The 20,613-nt window shown below is 37.0% G+C and overlaps 2 protein-coding genes across 4 annotated transcripts; one reads left to right on the top strand and one right to left on the bottom strand.

Moving 5' to 3' along the window:
• Positions 1-91: 91 nt before the first annotated feature.
• LOC149025262 (uncharacterized) lies at positions 92-7,285 on the bottom strand. Of its 3 annotated transcripts, none has more exons than XM_089145488.1 (6): positions 6,977-7,285; positions 3,459-3,502; positions 3,021-3,330; positions 2,606-2,937; positions 2,387-2,514; positions 92-377 (listed from the first exon to the last, which is right to left on the bottom strand). In XM_089145488.1, exons 1-4 carry the CDS (start codon positions 7,035-7,037, stop codon positions 2,633-2,635), a joined length of 720 nt encoding a protein of 239 aa, XP_089001614.1. In that variant the 5' UTR covers positions 7,038-7,285; the 3' UTR covers positions 92-377; positions 2,387-2,514; positions 2,606-2,632. The 3 variants fall into 3 exon arrangements, with proteins under 3 accessions (XP_089001614.1, XP_089001612.1, XP_089001613.1); XM_089145486.1 differs by having other exon boundaries at positions 6,913-7,285; XM_089145487.1 differs by lacking the exon at positions 92-377 and having other exon boundaries at positions 1,594-2,514; positions 6,913-7,285.
• An 8,135-nt stretch (positions 7,286-15,420) lies between these two features.
• Positions 15,421-20,002, top strand: AVP1 (Inorganic H pyrophosphatase family protein). Its single transcript, XM_089145490.1, has 8 exons — positions 15,421-15,796; positions 16,921-17,495; positions 17,590-17,969; positions 18,096-18,182; positions 18,271-18,601; positions 18,699-19,109; positions 19,241-19,300; positions 19,433-20,002. Exons 1-8 carry the CDS (start codon positions 15,559-15,561, stop codon positions 19,637-19,639), a joined length of 2,289 nt encoding a protein of 762 aa, XP_089001616.1. The 5' UTR covers positions 15,421-15,558; the 3' UTR covers positions 19,640-20,002.
• Positions 20,003-20,613: the final 611 nt, after the last annotated feature.

Raw genomic sequence — 20,613 nt, forward strand, 5'->3', positions numbered from 1 at the left:
CTGTTTGATTAAAAAGTACAATAACAAAAGAATTTAAATCAAAAGTTGACTTGGGAAGAAAAACAATCACTGGAAAATAGCGGCAGCATCTACAAGTAAATTCCTTTATTTTCCACATTCATTGCAAGGTAGCTACAACAATAATCAAAAGTCTGGGTGGGGTGCTCCCAAATGCACTTTATTCATCACCACCATGACTTACTACATTGATACCATATTTCTGCATAAAGATTAGCAGAATTGAATTGGAAAGGTAGAAAATGGAAGGGGGAAATTGCAGCATCAAGTTATTAAACCTTTTCTACAATTACTAATTACATATAGGTATAAAGCATTTGATTCACTGAAGAGAATCCTCTTGAATCCTGTCTCTATACCTGCAGGGGAGAGTAAGAACCACCATATAAGTTCCCCCAAATTTACATATAAAAAGCAGACTAGATCAATGGGCAGACATGCAATTCATCATATATTCTTTGATCACAATGATAACAATCCAAATCAGTTTTCTCAGTGCTAGAACTTAAAATCATAGATACAATTAACAGGAGGAAATTAGACTAGGCATCAATCAAATTCCAGATGACAAGATTTAAGCAGATGCAAAGCAAAACTAGAGGGCTTAACAATTGCCTGCATTTCATTGGTGCCTCAGTTTTTGCTTGGAGGCTCTTGTGCAGGATTCAATCAGTCGAAAAAGTAAATGTTGGAGAAGTCCCTCCCTTCTAGATGTGATCTGTGTTTTATTTTTTAACTAGGTGGAGACTTTGCATTACCTATTTTAGGAGTCAAAGACTTTGCTTGATCAGTATGGTCCTCCTTTGTCCATTATTATGTCTAAAGCTTTTCCCCACAGGATTTCCTCCTTAAATGATTTGATGCTAGCAAGAAGCATGAGGCTTCAGGCTCAGTTTTTTCACAAACCCTAGTGCTAATTCGAGGTATTCAGGGCTCTGCCTCCCACCCTTTGGCTGAAGCCTAATGTAGATGGATGTCCTCTGGAAAATCCTGCTCGAGCTCAGGCAGGTGGGCCTTTCATGATCATATTGTCAATATACTTTTCTTGTTCCAAAACTTCTAGGAAATAAAACCAATTTTGAGGTGGAGTTCCTGACATTGATCTCTGAGTGTGATTCAGCGGCAGTTTTAATTCTGAATTCAAAAGGAATTTCTGCTGGTTTTTAGTTCAAAGATGGTTGGCTCTTTGACCTTTCTGATGTCAATCCAGTGGAAGATCAACAATTATTACAGAGAAGTAAACCCTACTGCTAACTTATTAGCAGAAATAGCGGCAAATTGAGAGCTTACTCCTTGATGGTGGATTCCCCTCCAACAATTAAGGATGAATTACTTGCTGATGCCCATCAAAGACTGTATATGGGTTACTTAGTTGTTCTTTCCCTCCATTAGCGAAAGTATCCTCCTCCATTGATGGCATTCCAGAAGGTGGGAGCTAGTTGTTTTTGCTATGCTTTGCAGTTGTGTCTGGTGTTTATCGGGCGCAGACAGCGCCTTTCATGATCATAATGGCAACATACATTTCTTGTTCCGAAATTTATGGGCATTAAAACCAATTATGTGGAGTTCCTAGCATTAGTCTTGAGGCTCAAACCTGCAGAAGCTGCTGGGATTTTCTAATCTGTGAGTCGAGTGGGATTTAGTAGCAGTTTCAATTCTGATTTCAAAAGAAATTTCCCCCTGGTTTGTGCATCAAAGATGGTTGGTTCTTTGACCTTTTCTGATGTTAGTCCAGTGGAAGATCAACCATCATTAATGAGAAGTAAACCTTGACGCGAATTTAGTAACAAAAACAGCCCTACAAAATTGAGATTTTCCTCCTTGATGGTGGAATCGCTCCCTCAATCAAGGATGATTAATGAAGAATTTTAGTAGAGAAGGTCCAGTGTGAGTTATGAATATGACTTTCCAGTCTCCTCTTTCCTATTCTCCTAATGCAGTGCAGCACACCTCAGCATGCCTTCTCAGGCTCTGCATTATTTTGCACAATAAAATGTAGCAGCTTTAGCACCATAAGCATCTATTTTCAGAAAAGCTAATGCATCTTTCATGATTATTGCATGCAAATGTATGTTTTTTGTTCCTCTATTAAAGTTGTGATTGGATGGTTATGTTTTACATCCAATTGGATTTTTGCCTAAAATTTTTTCATGATAATCACAATTTTAGATCATTTTACCATAAAGAAGCTGAGATTTTTTATCCTATAACAAAGCTGAAAAGATGTCTTCCTGTCATGATCTTGAACAATAAAAAATGGAAATCTATGTTGAAAACGATAGAGGTCTATGCAGAACGTACATGTGTGTGTGTGTTGTGTGATTATTTTGGTGCACAAAGATTTTAAAGGATCAACCAAGAAAGTTACCTGAAAAAACCAGCCTTCAATCATATTAAGGTACTGCCAGCACAACAATTTAAGTTACTATAGAACATTTGAAAACATCTTCACCAAGTAAACTGAGATGGCCCTGTAACAATCTAAGCAACAGAAACCTGGCAACAGAATGCGATTCCCACAAAAGAATTAGCCTGTAAACCCTCTGCTTGAAATGTAAGAAACTTTTCACATTATTCTGAATCTGACCTGAATAATGTAAGTCATCTGTACATTTCACTCTTGTCCTCCTCTGGCATCAACCTTCGATGACCATTCAACACATGATGGACATGGGGGATCCCGTTTGTCTGCCTCAGATGTTCTTTTCTCCAAGCAGTCAGCATGATAAACATGGCCACAAACTAAAATTGCAACAACAGCCAGTTCACTAGATGGTAATGTATTTCCCAAAGCATATGCTTTACGTCTTAACAGCTTCATACATATGCCACACACCATCTTAGCTGCATCAGGTGATGTTGCATCACTTATCAAGGGACTGCACCTTATTCTGTCTGGCCCATGGAACAGCCTTCTCTCTGGGAAAGAAAGAAAGGAAAAGGGAAGTTAACACAAGCAAAATAAAAAAGAATAGAAAAGCGTAGATGAACATTTAAGTTACCTCCATGATATCCAGACTCTGAGCTGCACCGACTAGCCAACTTGAAAGAGGGCTTCTCATCACTGATCGGAGAAGCTCCTTTGCAAAGTGAGCGGTAAGTATCAGCATGGACACCTGAGTTTCGTTGAGAGAAGTGATTGCTGTAGTTATGACGTGAACGTCTTAAGAACATTGCACGACTAACATTGTAATGGTGATGCGCAGGTGAAGAGTGTAAATTTTGCAGCTTAGCGGAACTATCTGTCATATCAATTACAGATGAGAGGGGATGTACAACAGCAGAATCTGAAGAAACACAAGAGGAAGACTTCTGCAGGTAGAAAACAGTTTACACAGGAGAAAAATGTAAGAGTTGGTCCACTTTCAATTAATATTAAGAACAATAACAATGACAACAGGGATGTTTATTGCAAGAAAGAGGTTAATCAAGTAACTAACCACTTCTGAAAACAAATCCATTCCAGTGGAACATGGCATGATATCTGCAGTAAAACAAGAAATGCATCACCCTGATATCATAGTGAAGGCGCATAGCCACATACAATTTTGTATCATGTTATTCATACACCTATGAAGCTTTATACTTTCAAAAATCAAAAGTTTGAACCATCAACATGGTCAGAAATTGGGTGCTGAATCGGAAATTCTTATGCAACATCCCAGGTATAACATGTAGATAGAAATTTCAGAAAATATGAAACCCCTGGAATTAAGAATATCAAGCATAAACAAACTGCCTTGTAGACAGCAATATCCACCACCATGAATGAAATAGGAATGTGAATGGTGTGGTAGATGTGACCGATGAAGTAGTAGAATGATTACCCAAGAGTAGTACAAGCCGTGATGTCAAAATGAATAAGTAGGAATAGAGCTGTTTCAAGTCAAAATTCAATTCAAAGATAGCGATATGAGCTCACACTAGAGAGTACCAGCATTAACATTAGCAGGGGTAAAGAGTTGTTCGTAGCTTTTAAGTGGCAGATCCGCTGTTCCTATTTCATGTGGTAGTAAGAGACACCATTCCAATCATTTAGCTCACTAACTTCTGCTCATTTTGTTAGTAAAAAAGTTGCCAGAAAGAAGTTCATGCCACCCCCACCAATTCAAAGCAGGTAGCAATAGCAACCTGTCTTGTTGCTGTTTTTCATCCATCCAACATCAAAAACTATGGTAATGCTGACTGCATGAAAAGGGGGAGTGAGTAATTAAAAGGTTTCAGACTTGAAAGGAAATCTGGTCCTCAAGGAGTAGACGGCAGTATTGATTCATTTACACGGTTGTCAAAGCGTCCGCCTAGGCGCCTGCCTAGGCACCTAGGCCCATTTTTTGGTCAAGGCAACCTAGTGTCCCCTTGCTTGGTGTCACCTTGGTTTTCATTGCCCTCTGTCGCCTCGCCTCACCTTGTTGCCTTGACAACCATGTTCATTTAACATAATTAGGCCATCAAAATAGGCATGAAGTGAGACTGATCCTACAATAAGCCAAACAAGTAAAATAAAGGCGTGCTCCACTCTTTGAGATCTACACCTTAGTTGATCAGGCAAAATCAGATTGAACACATTGGATTAGCCTCCTAAAAGGCATTTGAGGCTTAATCTTTGAGCTTTAAACGACAGTCAGGCTTAGTCACTAACATGTGCCATAAAAGTATGAGACACGTGATGACCATCACTAATAAATGCAAACCATGATCTTTGCACTTGTGGGAACTTATGGATAAAAACCTCAGTCCTAGTAGTGATGCAGATCTGAAGAAATATCCAAGGAAGAAGAATAAGTAACAAACCACAACTTTGAGCAGGCTGCTGCTGCAACTTCACTGGATTGTTATGTTTTTAACTTTTGAGTCAATCAGAAGACCAATGAACAGGTGGTTCGATGAGTCCAGTTTAACATATGGTCAGCCATCTGGACTAAGTTAGTAGTCTAGGATATTTACTCTCTATCTGAATTACAAGTAGCTAATTTCTATTTATATAATTGGTAGGTGACAAGAACTAGTAATCTGCATCAGTTTCAGAAATTGATATTGTAACCCTAGTGAGGGTTAAGGTTGGAAGCTTCTATTTTGAGACATTCTAGTTTTGATCCCCTGCTATTTCTTTCATTGTAATCCATGTATACAACCTAGGGAGGCCAGAACAGGCCATGAGTTTGTTATTTACTCTGGGTGTTAAGCTGCTGCTTCTACTCAAATATTCCCTTGGTGTTTGATCCTTGGACAAGGGCTTGGTGTTGGATCCTGCAGAAGCCTTTGAGGTGAGAAGCCCACAAGGTTCTTCTCTATTAATATTTTTTGTTCTATTCAAACTCTACAGCCATTATGAGACTCATCCCGGAAACTGAAACACCGGGCTGTGGCCTTCACTATAATTTATTAGTTTCAAAATTTTGAACAGCCTTTCTAATTTTATTAACTTCTCTTCCAACCCAATCAAGCCATCAGCTTCTCTTGTATTTGAGCATAACTTCCTCATCCTAAAGCGTCCTCTCAATCCTTTTTATAACCCATTCCACCCATCAGATTGACCAATACACAAATTCTTTCAGCACCCCACTTATATCCTATTATAGGCCTAAGAATGGAACTTGGAAGAATATATATCTGCTATAGACCTGCTTAAGTTTATTCCCTTGACATTGTTTCATCATTCCAGACCTGTCCCTTCTTAATAAGCCCAATCCCTAATCTACGGAACCAACCCTGTCCTATTCTATTGAGCTGAACCCTTTCCCCATTTCCAGATCCTAATTTTTGGGACTGGTTGAGCCTTCAACCCTGTCGTATGTTAAGTAGATTAGTGTTTATCCCTATAAGATTCAAAATTTGTTGTAGAATTTGAAGTTGAACCCTCCCAATTCTAATTTTGTATAACAATAAAATATTAGAGGATTTAGAATAACTACCTCAAAATACAAAACATTAGATTCTGTCTGCTGTTACGAGGATAATACAGTTTGACTTTTATGATACGGTTATCTTTAGGGAGATACAAAAGATTTGATATTTTACCTTTCCCATAATTACTCAAACATGTTCTTTATTGAATTGTGGATTTGAGACAAGCCCAGAGTCCATGGCATTAAGGATGATATAATCTCTTTCTAGATTACCCTCCTTTGTTGGTTTGCTTAGACCTACCTCCCACATAGTGTATCAAGCTATCCATTTAAGTATATAACAATTTTCAAATAAAATGTGGAACTGAGCCATAGAAAAATTAGAGAAAGCTCAATCTTCATTGAATTCTCCCTCTTTGAGGGCAAGAAGGCAAATAAGCTGCAGACGTGTAAGTCGCAAAAAGAAGTTGAATTCCCCTTTATATTCTGAAGTTGTAGTCATCAGCGGTTCACCATGCTTCGTTTTCTATGTATATATTCATATATTGCATAAATGCATGTGATTCAATCACCGAGTTCACAATGTGGCTGGGTTTGTGTCGACTTGTTGTTTAGTTAACCATATATGTGTTGAAATACCTCAAGAAGACGTCATCCCAAACCAAATTGATTCATTATCTGTACCGAGAGAACATAAACTAGCCGATACCTGTTATCAATCCAAACTCATACCCCCTAGTTCAAGAAACCAATTTATATTCAAGAAGTTAGAACCATCAAAACCAATAAAGAAACAATCTAAGATTTCTTCGCCATGCCTAACACTAATGCATTTAGAGTCTTTTACTGAATCTGAAAGAAAAGAAAAGAATTCCACTGTTAATTAAACATCAATCAAGATGAGCAAGAGCGCACCATAAAAAATAAATAAATAAATAAATAATAAAAGGAGAGAAAATCGAAAAAGTTACAATATTCAGAACAGGAAGTAACCCAGAAAAAGAATTACAATGTTGGCGCAAACCCATAAAATTTAAGGAGAGATTACCCAATAGCAAAGCCGTGAACTGGAAAAAGATGCAGAAAGGACCCAAATGAGGAAGAAGGCGTACCAGAAGGTAAAGAAGAAACGGAAGGTTTGTTGTGGTCATCTCTTCGCTTCCTCCTCCCCATAATGACTTTTAAGAAGAATAGCAATGGTTAATGGGACCACCACCACCCTTTTCTTCGCTCTTTAAACTCAACGGCTAGAAGCCCGCCATTTCTAAAACTTCTATTACCTTAGAGAGAAACTCTGAGCGGCCACGCAGCGTTAAAGCAGTGGAGAACGGACTCCCTCTCCTTATATGTACGGCCATTATCAAAAGTGTTGTAAGCACCCAAAGAACCGACCAAGGTCGAAAGAATTCTCTCTTCCGCAGTTCAGCTTTGGCCACGCGAGTTAGAGAGAGAAAGAGAGAGAGGCCTTTTTAACGTTCGTCTCGTCATCGCTTTCAAATAATGCTGCGGCCCGCGAAGCATGTTCTAGACAAGAAGGAAGAACACTACCGTCTAGGCCCATGACGAGGCCCAGCCCAGAGGCGTTTCTCAAGTTTGGATTCTATACCCGTTAGGGTTGAAATTAGTGTTCCTCTCATACTTCTCCACCATATATTAAAACGGGCTCATCTCTGAGTTCTAACAAAATGAATCAGAAATAGAGACTTCCGTTAAGCCCCACGTAGATCATCTCCTATGTGTATAATAAAAAGATATGAGGGAAGCACTAGAGAATCTAGACTTTCGCTTTTCCAAAGTCCACAAGGTAATGCATGCAATCATGCTGCGACCCGTGAAGGATGTTTCAAAGTGGTCTTTGCTTTCACTTTACCCCAAAAACAATAAATGGAATCCTAACCAAAAAAAATATGTTCCAAATTGGAAGAACACTATTGCTTGGGCCCACGACAAGGCCCAGCCCAGAAGCATCTTTCAAATTTGGATCTTCTATCATGACGGATAGTGGTTTGTCACCTTTGAGATGAGACCCCACTGGGCCCAACATGGACTCCTCTCCTAATATACGATGAAGAGACATGAGATACGTGTAAACCTCTAGCCTGATGGATAGAGAATCCGAACTTTCGATTTTCCAAAGTCATAATAACGCATGCAATCTATGAAAATGAAGGGTGTGATCTGTTCTATTTGGTCCCAAACAACAAAAATTCCAAAGGCAATAGCTTTTTCAATGTGTCTAGTCTCTTTTTTTTTTTTTTTTGGTAATAAATTTCCATTAACGAAAGAAATGCAACCCGAAACAGCCTGGCAAGCAAGCCAAGGAACGGAAAAGGCCAACCGCGACACGGGATCGGGGGCCCTCCTTGCAAGAGCATCCGCAACTGCGTTTATCGCTCTTGGAACAAAACAGAATGAGCACGAGAGGAAAGATGAGCATAACTCCCTAATATCCTCCACCAGAGGAGCTAATGTGTCTAGTCTCTAAAGCCTTGAAGATAGCAAAGAATGGTAGTTCGGAACTTTTGGAATGATTTTCCAAAGAAAGAAGGGACTCTGTCTATCTGAGTCAAGGACCTGATTCTTCATCAAAGAATTGACATCAACCAATCTTTCAAAACTAACCTTCAAAGGAATATTTTTCAAGATGATTAGAGTTGTTTTTAGGATTCCTTGCATTGATCATACACTCAAAATCTATCATAACTTTTTTTTTTAAGTGTCGTATGCCATACCAAGGTGATCTTGACTGTCCTTTGTGTGTCCTGACAAATTATATGAAGTCAATTAACAATCGGAGAAAGAGTAAAATTCTTCATCCACAATGATGTGACACTATGATTAGACGTCGTGTTTATCCTTAATTTTCAAGTACTTTCCCCACTTCTATAAAAGTTAAAGAGAATCGGTAAAAGATTTTACAATTGTCATCGTGTGACCATGATACCATCTGTGATCGTTTTATACAATCCCTCTTACAAAATGGAAAACTCGTTAATTGACATCCTTACGTTTGCTCCCATTGGCCTCTACATTCATGAAACAGGTATTACATGGCCAATGAATGTAAATTTGGAAGTATTATAGTTTATAATCATCTATTCTAGGAATATCCTTTCTCAAAATAGGAATCTATTTAATTAAATTTTGGAGGGAAAAAAATAATATTTTGTTTCATGTGATCTTATTCCTTGAATATGCAACATCACTATCATACCCTATCAAGAAATAAAATAATCATCCATATTGATATCTCCACACTTTCTTACTGGTCCCCTCCTTGTATAGATACAGTAACAATTTCTCACTTAATTAATTATATAAGATAAACAAAGAAAAAGGTTTATTAATGAAAATTATAAAATGAAATTAAGAATTAAAGTAACTAGGGTTGATCATCAATGTAAGGGATCAAAATATTTAGATTTGGAATTTGATGATCGTTGAGTAGAGGAGTGACTGACATGTTTTAACGTGTGATTGATTACTACGGGTTACCTACTAAAAAAATCTATTAATAATTTGATACATGTAACAAACTCGTGACTGTCACTGATATGGACTTGATTGTTAGGTTCATTTTTTTAGATTGATAAATCACAAACCTGCTTGGTTCTTTAAAAAAAAATATATATATATTTCAATATGAATATATTGGATAGTTATGTTTTTCTTAAACCATAAACATCATGAAATCTAATTCTAAATCTTGACACTTCTAACTAATATGAATGATAATAATTTTATAAATATTTATATTTTTAAATCTTAAGATTAAAATAGGTTAATCACGATCCAATGTGAGAAAAAAGAATCTCTATCTCAAAACGTATGGTCTTGAAAATTGAGATAGTTAATTTAAATGTACATGAAAAAATATTAAGTAACGGGAAGTTGTTCCCAACTAGGAACTAAGATTTAAATTAAATTTAAAATAATATTATTGACGTTTTTCTTGTTTGATAAAAAAAAACTTAATATTAGATTAAAATTTCATAGATAAATAATATAATAGTAATATAATAATAATAAATTCTATAGATAAACCCAAGCGCTTTTAAAACCTGTGAAGAAATAATTAAGGGTGTCAAGTGTCAACTGCGTATCGAAACCGATTAACCTCCGAACCGCACCGTCTAAAACCACACTGTATCGAACCGTTCAAAATTCGGTTTCGATAATTAAGTTTTTTCGATACTGTTCCAATTTCAAGTACTCATACAGTCAATATGTACCAATTTGGTATTGTATCAAATTAAAGGATATAAATGTAATTTTACAATTAAAACACTTTACCTTTATCCTATCCCTAATTTTTTTGTTTCAATTTTACATTTCACCATTTACTCATCTTCTTAGATTTACTTGCTTTGTCTCTATTAATTAGATTTTTTTCTCTGTTAATATCAAATTTTATCAATTATTTGATCGCAATTTCATTAAGATCTTAATGAACTAATAACAAAAGTGACATGGGTTCATTTTTACCAAAATTGTACCTCACTCGATACCGTGTTTAAACATTTTTCCTGCACCGAATTTCATACTGGAACTGTACCAAACCGATTTTGCAAATACCGAAACTATAACATACCATGTAAATTCGGTACAATTCAGTTCTAGATTTTTGTATTCAAAATTGGTACTGTATCAAAACCGTACCGATTGATACTCTCAAAAAAAGAATACAACATACTTGTCCTTTGCCACAAAAATTAATAATAATAATAATAATAAATATAACTAAGAATGTTGAAAAGTCACATATATGTCACCATGAGGCATGAGTAATCTTCACATTTGCTACTATAACTCAATGCTTGAGTGCACAAGATGAAAACAATGAACTTATGATATATTGTTATCTTGACGAATGCGACTTGAAGGTTGATAAGAAATTTTCAATTTTTGAATGGAAGAAAAAAATACGGATCATTTGTAAAAAGAAAATTATTCATTACTTGATGAAGAGATTCATAAAAAGAACGTTGATACCTAGTAGGTACAACGGCTAACAATCTAACATTGATCAAGTCATTTTTTCTTACCCAACAAATTTTTTAAATATTTTTTATGTGTTTCTTCACAAATTTAGCATCCTTGGATGCCATACCTACCAAATACAAGTAGCTTCACAAAATTACTCCACAGTTGATGATTATAAAATTAAATAAACTTATATTTCCTAAGAAGAAAAAAAATTCACCTGTTTATCATAAACAGAAAACTATATATATATATATTTTAGATAGAAAAACATAAAGTTAATTAATTGTAGCTAAAGTGTTAATACAATTATATAAGTTACATATAACATAATAATATTAATGACCTAAAGCCTAGCTTAATGCATAAGTTTGTTTTTTTTTTCCTCCTTTTGGTAAAGACTTAATGCATAATCTCAAAGAATAACAATTCAAGATAGACCCAGAGAATATAAGAGAGAGATGATCTTCTTTCTTTTGACTTTTGATGTTTCATAATGTTTTGATGTATGAAGATAGTTTAATTGAAGAAGCATCTACCATGATCACTATATGGTAAAAAGAAACCAAAAGATTGCATGAATACAGTGGAGATGAACTAAGTGAATAGTGTTTACTAAAAAATATAAAAAATAAAAAACTGAAAAACAAGGAAAGTTTGTTAGACCTAAAAATAGGTATGAAAACATGTAGGTCCCAAGTCAAGGTGTTACATTGTCTTTGTATGTTTTGATAATGCAAATCACATTAACCATATGTGTTCATGTAGAAAATTTTATCATCTCAGGTTCAATGCATCGTCTAGAACATCCATCCCTTGTGGGTCATAATCATAATGGACAAATTCATGTTTGAAATCTCGAATACAAATATTTATTTTATTTATAATTAACTATTGAGATAACGTTACATGAGTGTGTGATGCATAGGATATATATGTGGAAACCGTGGGGACGATATCGATGTTAGATTTGATTGTTTTATATTTTTAATAAAATAACAAAGATTTTGTTAAACAATATTTTTTTTCTTTTGAATATCATAATTTATAGTTTGGAAGTTCATTCATTACCACATTAATTCGACTGGAATGGAGCAATGTCTAATTTGCTCACATTGCTAGGAAAGAAAATAAGGCAGCTGATTGGTGTTCAAAGATGGTTTGTGAAGACACAGGAATCATCTCGACATCTCAGGAGTTGGAGATGCCCCTTCAGGCTAATTTGTTGGCTGAGCCAGCCTAGTTTTGCTTCGTTTCTTTGTTGTTTTGGGTCTTTGACCCAAATCCATGTTAAAAGAATAATAATAATAATAAATAAAATTAATATTATTGAAGTTTTTCTTTATTGATAAATAAACGAAAAACAAATTCTATTGATAAACCAAGTTACATTTTAAAGCTTGTGAGAAAGAATATAATCATTTGCAAGAAAACAAAAGATACAACTAGCAATGTTGGAGTCTTGGAGACTCACATATATGTTACTATCATTAATCTTCACATTTGCCAAATGCTTGAGTGCACAAAATAAAAACAACGAGTTTGTTATATATTGTCATCTTCGTGAATGCTCCTTAAGGTTGATGAGCAATTTCAAATTTTGAGTGGAAGGAAGAAAAGACATATTTTTTGTAATTTTTTTATTTTATGTATGTTTGGTTTTAAAAAAAAAACTGAAATTTTTATGTATTTTTTAAAAACCATTGCCTTTCTCAAATAAATTTACTCTCCAACTCAAAACAAACAAAAAAATGATTCAATCCCTTAGTCATACAGTGTGAAGAGATTAAAAAAAGAACATCAATACCTAGTAGGTGCAACGCCTCACAACTAACATTTGATAAAGTCATTGTTTTTCTTACCTAAGAAGGAAAATTTCCATCCTCATAAACAAAAAAGTTAATAAAGTGTTGATACTATTGTAAAAGTATACCTTATATATAATATGACATTATTAATAACCTAAGGCCCATCTTAATGCATAAGCTAAAATGAGAATTCAAGGAAAAATATATATGAGTGAGAGAGAGAGTAAATGATTTTCTCATTTTGACTTTTGACATTTCATAATGCTTTGTCATGAACACATTTTTAACTGAAGAAGCATCCACTATGATCAATCATCAATAAAAGCATCATTCTTCAATATGCCATTGAAAAGAAACCAAAAGACCGCATGAACACAATAAAGATCAACAATGTGAATAACAAAGAAAACTTGTTGGACTTAAAAAAAGGTGTGAACATGTAGGTCCCAAGCCAAGGTATTACATATTATTTTTGTAAACGTTTGTCGTTGTATGTTATGTCAATGCGATTTATAGTAACCATATGTGTTCACGTAGGAATTTTTATCATCTCAAGTTTGATCCGTTGTTTAGTATATTCATTCCTCATCGGTCATAATGGGTAAATTTTCATGCTTTTATTTTCTTGTATACATAGAGACTGTGATGGATACTATCTTGAATGTAGACACCAAGGATATATATATATGTGGAAATCATGTAGAGACCATATAGATGTCAGATTTGGTTGTTCGATATTTGTAGTAAAATAATCAAAGTTTTTTTATTTTTTTATAGTCTTCTAAATATCATAATTTCTAGTTTGGAAGTTCATTCATAATCACATTAGTTGGCGAGTTTTGTTTGTTAGCATTTATGCAACAACCCAGATTGGATCTTCAAATCTACTACAGGTTGGCAATGAATCCTAGGCTATTTATAATATTACACTTATTTTACTCCGTTCAAGCTCACATCCTATAAACTACTCTCTCACAGCAACTACTTTAAGCAACATGTTGTACACTCAAAGTAGAATTTTTATTTTAAGATACTCAATTATTAATTCTTTCAATTTTTTTTTCCAATGCAGCGGAATAATACAAAGGAATGGACACTACATGTACATAGGAAGTTGTACTACTATCTTAGAAATACGGAGTGAACTTGAATGCCGTGCATATAATGAATAACATTTACTGGCAACTGTCGAGATCTATTTCAAAGGTGGTAAAAACTGAAATGAACAGTCGAGATTTGATTTTAACCGTCGGCATCAGAGTGCTGTGCATTTAAACCCTAGAAACACATGTATCTCATAGGATTAGATTGTAAACTAATTATCCAACATCTTTACAGAACTGGCATTATTAGAAAGAAAAAGGAAAAAATCTTTAGAGTGGGTTATGTAAATAAAACCAGAATTAGGCTTAAAGCTTGCTCTGTGTTTGGAGTCAGGATCTTCAACTTGGATGGGTAGTGGAGTTTACTCCCCTCACATTCTACCAGCACATATTTAAGAGGAAGAACTACCGGTACTCCACATTATTAATACTCAGAGGTGGACCCGCTTGAAAAGGCAGGGAAGAGCACAACCCTCCTTAACTTGTCGCGGATTGTTATTAGGTTATTGGTTCGACCAGTAAAAACGGTTCAAATGAGATTTGGCGTTTTTTTCTCGTTTGGGTCAAATAAGGTATGGAATTTCTCAGGAATCTATGGAGTCGTTCTCGTTGGCAACTGAGGATTTCCAGCAGTGAAAACCAGAAATCTGAGTCAGTAGCATCAGATAAGATCAAAATTGGAAATTCTGGCATTTGTCAGCACATAAGGGCTTTGTTGTCATTATACACGGTAACCAGTAACCACCTCCCTCGTATGATATTTAGAGTAGAATCTCTCTGTCCGACGATTTTAACGGCTGAACCAAATACTAATGCGGGTTTTGCGTACTTTAACACATAACTAACAATAATTGGTAACACGTGTCAGCATGTCACTTTACTTTAGTCACACGTGCCTAATAAATCTCAATTTATCAGTAAAGGAGAAAATGGGATCTGAGAAATATAGGAATCGTAATGTAATGTTGATTAGGGTTGGGTGTCCTTCTTCCGTCGGTGTTCGTTAGCAAGTCCAGTACCAACGGTGTGTGGACCAGCTCATGAGAGCCGAGTTTCAACTTTCGACCCATCCAACGGAACTTCAAGACAAAGGTGACAAAAACCAGAATTAGCAAAATTACAGAGACGACCCAAACAAAAAATTTTCTAGTTTTCACTTTTCCAATAATAAAACAATTATCCGTTAAGGGGTATTGCACGCCATTCAATACACGCCAGCAACGCCAAGCCATTCAAATTCTCCACCATATCTGCAACTGAACAAACATACCCTACTTCAAGACCCACAGAAGATAATGCACCCCGAGCTCGATCTGACCATCTCGACCGTCCGATCAGTTTTGCTTTAAAGGTAGGCCTATGTCTTGTTGTTCGTTGATTACATTAACGGTGGAGATTCGTATGTGTGTCTTAGGTTAATATCTCCAAAAGAAAAAAAGGATGAGCTGGAAAATTTCCAGAGAAAGGAAAAGAAAAGCCGTTTCGGAGTCGTCTGACACGATGTGCGCCAAAAATGATCCGAATATGCCTCTGCTGGAAAATTTACCCAATTTTACTCACATAATGATTTTTTATTTTTAATTATTAATTTTTCCCCTCCGATGCCGGCTGGATCTCTCTCTGAGTGGTCGTTGGTCGTATATATATATATAAGACCGAGGTGAGAAGGAGAGAATACCATTTAGACGCTAACCCTCGTCCGCAGGGTTTCCTATATTTCTTGTGAGTCTTTCGTCTTCCTTCTCGCCGGCAGGCTTCTAAATCGCTATTTGCTGTTTATAGGTGACATTTCGGTGTAAAATGGCGATTATTTCAGATCTCGCGACGGAGATTTTGATTCCTGTGTGTTCGATCATCGGAATTGTATTTTCCTTGGTTCAATGGTATATCGTCTCTCGTGTAAAGCTCACCCCTGAGACACAGGGTTCAAAAAACAGTAAGAATGGTTACAACGACTACCTTATCGAAGAGGAGGAAGGTATTAACGATCACAACGTCGTCCTTAAATGCGCTGAGATACAGACTGCCATTTCGGAAGGTGAAGTTTTTAGCCTTAGATCTTAACTTTCTTATGGTGCTTCTTATGGATCTACTCGTGGCGTTCCTTTTATTACCTGTTTGCATTAGTCTAGCAGCTTTTTTTTGGGTATTTTACTGTGTTAAAGTTATCGGTTTCATTAGACCACTCGCTTTAAGCTTATATTTTTGTGTATGTATCTGCTTCTTCTTGGCTATCTTCCTGGCTTTTGAAAACGTCAATATTCTCGTCAGCTCTTTTACTCTGTTTTCTTATTGTTTGAGAGTGTAGTTTCCTGTAGGTGCTTATTATTTTCTGGAATGAACAGTTTAAGGGGTCTAGGGAAGTAGGGTTTTATACGGGATTCAACTGTTAGAATTTTATTGCGGGAACAAATGGTATTGCTGCTGAAGATTTATCAAGAATTTATCTGCGAAATGGTGTTTGCTTTGATGATTTGAGAATTTGGTGAACTTATCTGAAGAAAGGTGATTCTCTGGGATCATGTAAAGCCCGAACGTTTTCTTGGGACGTGAAAACAAATATATGCAGTTTTATCTCTTATGAATCTTGATTTTCTTGTATAATTTATTACTACTTCCATTAGTTGTTGATATCGTTACTATAGGCAAGTTATATCAGTTTGTGACTCATAGATGTCAGGTGCTCATTTTTCAGTTTTTTTTTTTTTGCTTTCCTGTTTAGGTTAAATTGATCCATCCTGAATAATTTTCTGGTTTAGATGTAGATAATCTGTGCTGGACATGATTTATCTGAGGGTTTACGAGGTAAGAGGTAAGTTTCCATGCACAGCCAAACATAGTGTTACCTCTGATATTTCAATCTGCTTTTTTTTGGTACTAATTTGTGGGATCGTCCTCTGACTGGTTTTGAAGGTCCATGCCTGAGAATTTTGTAGATGAAAACTGAAAATTTATAACTGATTTTCATTAATATTTTCTATGCATTAGTTGATTTAATTTGGGGATTTCAGCTCATGATTTTGGTGTTGACTTCTGAATCATTTTGCAGTTACTACGTTAATTTGTGCTGGGTTGGTGTATTAATCTTTTCTTAAAATAATCCTAGACTGATGCTGAACCTTGAAATTTCTCTGAAGTAAAACATGTTCATGAATGTGACAGGAGCAACTTCTTTCCTATTCACTGAATATCAGTATGTTGGTGTATTCATGGTTGCCTTCGCAATTCTTATCTTCGTCTTCCTTGGCTCGGTGGAGGGATTCAGCACTGAAAGCCAGCCTTGCACGTATGATGCTGGAAAGCTCTGCAAACCTGCTCTTGCCACTGCTGCTTTCAGTACCGTATCCTTCATCCTTGGTGCTATCACCTCAGTGGTGTCTGGCTTCCTTGGAATGAAAATTGCTACCTATGCAAATGCAAGAACAACCCTAGAAGCAAGGAAGGGTGTCGGGAAGGCTTTCATCGTTGCATTCCGATCAGGTGCAGTCATGGGTTTCCTCCTCAGTGCCAACGGTCTTTTGGTCCTTTACATTGCAATCAACCTCTTCAAGCTGTACTATGGTGATGACTGGGAAGGGCTTTTTGAGGCTATCACGGGCTATGGTCTTGGTGGATCATCCATGGCCCTTTTTGGTAGAGTTGGTGGAGGCATCTACACCAAGGCAGCTGATGTTGGTGCTGATCTTGTTGGCAAAGTAGAGAGGAACATTCCTGAGGATGACCCAAGAAACCCAGCTGTAAGAAATCTCACCCAGTTTTTTTGTTCTACTGTCTGCTTGATGCACTGTTTCTTTTCTCAGTTCTCATATTGTTATTCTTGTTTGCTTTCAGGTCATCGCTGACAATGTTGGTGATAATGTTGGGGATATTGCTGGAATGGGATCTGATCTTTTTGGCTCATATGCTGAGGCTTCCTGTGCTGCACTTGTTATTGCTTCCATTTCCTCCTTTGGGATCGACCATGATTTTACTGCAATGTGTTATCCATTGCTTGTTAGCTCCGTTGGTATTCTTGTATGCTTGCTCACAACCCTCTTTGCAACTGATTTCTTTGAAATCAAAGCCGTCAAGGAAATTGAGCCTGCATTGAAGAAGCAACTTATTATTTCAACTGTTTTGATGACTTTCGGAGTTGCAATCATTAGTTGGGTTGCACTACCATCGTCCTTCACAATTTTCAATTTTGGAATTCAAAAGGATGTGAAGAACTGGTAAGCCACATCAATTGTACTGCTTTCATGGTGGTTTAATGAACGACTGAGATTTTCGTAATACTAATTGGAGGGTCCCCCCCCCTAAAATTTTATAAATTTATTGACATTGAGTTTGGTTTTCAGGCACTTGTTCCTTTGTGTTGCTGTTGGTCTATGGGCTGGACTTGCTATTGGTTTCGTCACCGAGTATTACACCAGTAATGCATACAGGTGTCTTCTTGTTTGTGTTGTGTTCTCTACTCTGTTTGCTTTTAGGTAGTTTTTTATACAATGCTAATGTCTAATCATGTTTTCACAGCCCTGTGCAAGATGTGGCGGATGCCTGCAGAACTGGAGCTGCTACTAATGTCATTTTTGGGCTTGCTTTGGGATACAAATCTGTTATCATTCCCATCTTTGCCATTGCAATCTGTATATATGTAGGCTTCAGTTTTGCTGCCATGTATGGTATTGCAATTGCTGCTCTAGGAATGCTGGGAACCATTGCTACTGGATTGGCTATCGATGCTTATGGTCCCATCAGTGACAATGCTGGAGGCATTGCTGAGATGGCTGGCATGAGCCACAGGATCAGGGAGAGGACTGATGCTCTTGATGCTGCAGGAAACACCACTGCTGCTATAGGGAAGGTTGAACACATCCATTCTGCTTCTATCCATTAATTTGTCTTTTTCCTTTGTATATTATTTATTGGATGCTGATTTCTTTTCCAATCACTTTCTGTAGGGTTTTGCTATCGGGTCAGCTGCCCTGGTGTCGCTCGCACTCTTTGGTGCCTTTGTTAGCCGTGCAGCTATCACAACTGTTGATGTGCTCTCCCCAAAGGTCTTCGTTGGCTTGATTGTTGGAGCTATGCTTCCATATTGGTTCTCAGCCATGACCATGAAGAGTGTTGGAAAAGCAGCTTTGAAGATGGTTGAGGAGGTCCGCAGACAGTTCAATACCATTCCAGGTCTGATGGAAGGCACCACTAAGCCTGATTATGCTACTTGTGTGAAGATCTCTACAGATGCCTCCATCAAGGAAATGATCCCTCCCGGTGCCTTGGTCATGTTGACACCCCTCATTGTTGGCATAGTCTTTGGTGTGGAGACTTTGTCAGGTGTTCTGGCTGGTGCTCTTGTTTCTGGTGTGCAGGTAAATTTGGAGGAACTTGCTTACTGCCCCTGTCTGCTCCTCATTCAGTGGTCCCTTGGACTAGTGTTTTTTCCTTGACTTTTTCTTCCTGATGTTTAGATTGCCAATAACTTTTTCTTCCTGATGTTCAGATTGCCATCTCTGCATCCAACACTGGAGGTGCTTGGGACAATGCCAAGAAATACATTGAGGTACGACTTGTTCTGGTTGATCCGTTCTGTGCCTGCCTGGATGTCTCACCATCTAGTTTATATTTGTTAGTAATTGTAATTTCATACTAAATTACTAAATTTTGTGTCTTATGCTTGGTTCTTCTGGAACAGGCTGGTGCTTCAGAGCATGCTAGGAGCCTTGGTCCCAAGGGATCTGATCCACATAAGGCAGCTGTTATCGGTGACACCATTGGAGATCCACTAAAGGACACATCTGGCCCGTCACTAAACATCCTCATCAAGCTCATGGCTGTGGAGTCGCTTGTGTTTGCTCCATTCTTCGCTACACACGGTGGCCTTATCTTCAAGATCTTTTAAGGGGATGATATCAGTAACGTCAAAGTAGGTGGCTTGAATCACCACCACCTATTCATCTGTTGAGTTGCAGCCCTATTTTTCATTTCCCTCTACTTTGCTTCGCTCAATCTTCCCCAACTTTTTTCTCTTTCTAGTAGGAACTCTTTTTCTTGATTTCTGTAATTTTTAGTGAGTACATTATTCTTAAAGCACAGTACCATCTAAGCGTTGAGTCTGGGGGGAGGCATTCCCCTGTTTTTGAGTGATGATGATGGTCTTTTTTCAAAACGAAGAGTAGTTCAGTTCACTTACTTTTCCTTGGATTATCAGGTACCAAATTCGTATGTAACCTCATAAGTGTGAAAATAGAGAACATTTTCGAAAGCTGCTTTCTTGCTTTTTGTGCTTTTGCTACAAGCCTACAAAGGCTTCAATGTTGTGTTTGCTTGTTCAATGAATCTGTGGTTACTGCCCAACCATTTGGGCAAGTTTGATGTGGTGGGCCTCTACTACCTCGGTGTAAGAAAAAGAATCTCTCCCATGATTTTGATTTTGTCCTGCTCCTAGATATTTTGCCGATGGCACATGCTGACACTATTATCATTTATGATGGCCACCATGCTTTGTGAATTTATTTGTTATGCACACTTTCACCTGTAATAGCGTAGCTACCAATTGTTTGGGGGCGTTTGGGCGGAGACACCAAAGAATTGAACCCCATCGTCATCTTGCTTAGCAATAGGCATGCTGCCGTGCAGTGCCGTTCCCCTAAGATAACTATTGGCTCTTAACAAAGATTGTCTTCTGAGTTCTGCCTACTGTACTCAACTTCCCAACGGAGGAGAAGTAAACTACCCTTGAGGTTTCCTATTTACTACTGATGATCTCCTTTCTGGGTCAACCAAAATCAAATTAATGATTTCTTTCACATCAAGTTACTTGTTCAGCCCCTTTTCTACATTCAGATGATGTCATATGTCTTAAGTTCAATTGTC

This window comes from Hakea prostrata, chromosome 2, assembly GCF_041222555.1.
Source record: "Hakea prostrata isolate BN-2017 chromosome 2, UWA_Hpros_2, whole genome shotgun sequence".
NCBI classification, from domain to species: Eukaryota; Viridiplantae; Streptophyta; class Magnoliopsida; order Proteales; family Proteaceae; genus Hakea; species Hakea prostrata.

What these genes read in the sequence shown, in the direction of transcription:
- AVP1 (XM_089145490.1), top strand. Translation starts at nt 15,559, where the DNA reads ATGGCGATTATTTCAGATCTCGCGACGGAGATTTTGATTCCTGTGTGT. An exon ending in CAAAAGGATGTGAAGAACTG is followed by an intron (nt 17,970 to 18,095) that starts GTAAGCCACATC and finishes TTTGGTTTTCAG; the next exon opens with GCACTTGTTCCTTTGTGTTG. An exon ending in TACACCAGTAATGCATACAG is followed by an intron (nt 18,183 to 18,270) that starts GTGTCTTCTTGT and finishes ATGTTTTCACAG; the next exon opens with CCCTGTGCAAGATGTGGCGG.
- LOC149025262 (XM_089145486.1), bottom strand. Translation starts at nt 7,015, where the DNA reads ATGACCACAACAAACCTTCCGTTTCTTCTTTACCTTCTGGTACGCCTT. An exon ending in TGGATTTGTTTTCAGAAGTG is followed by an intron (nt 3,331 to 3,458) that starts GTTAGTTACTTG and finishes TTCTACCTGCAG; the next exon opens with AAGTCTTCCTCTTGTGTTTC. An exon ending in AGAGTCTGGATATCATGGAG is followed by an intron (nt 2,938 to 3,020) that starts GTAACTTAAATG and finishes TTTCTTTCCCAG; the next exon opens with AGAGAAGGCTGTTCCATGGG.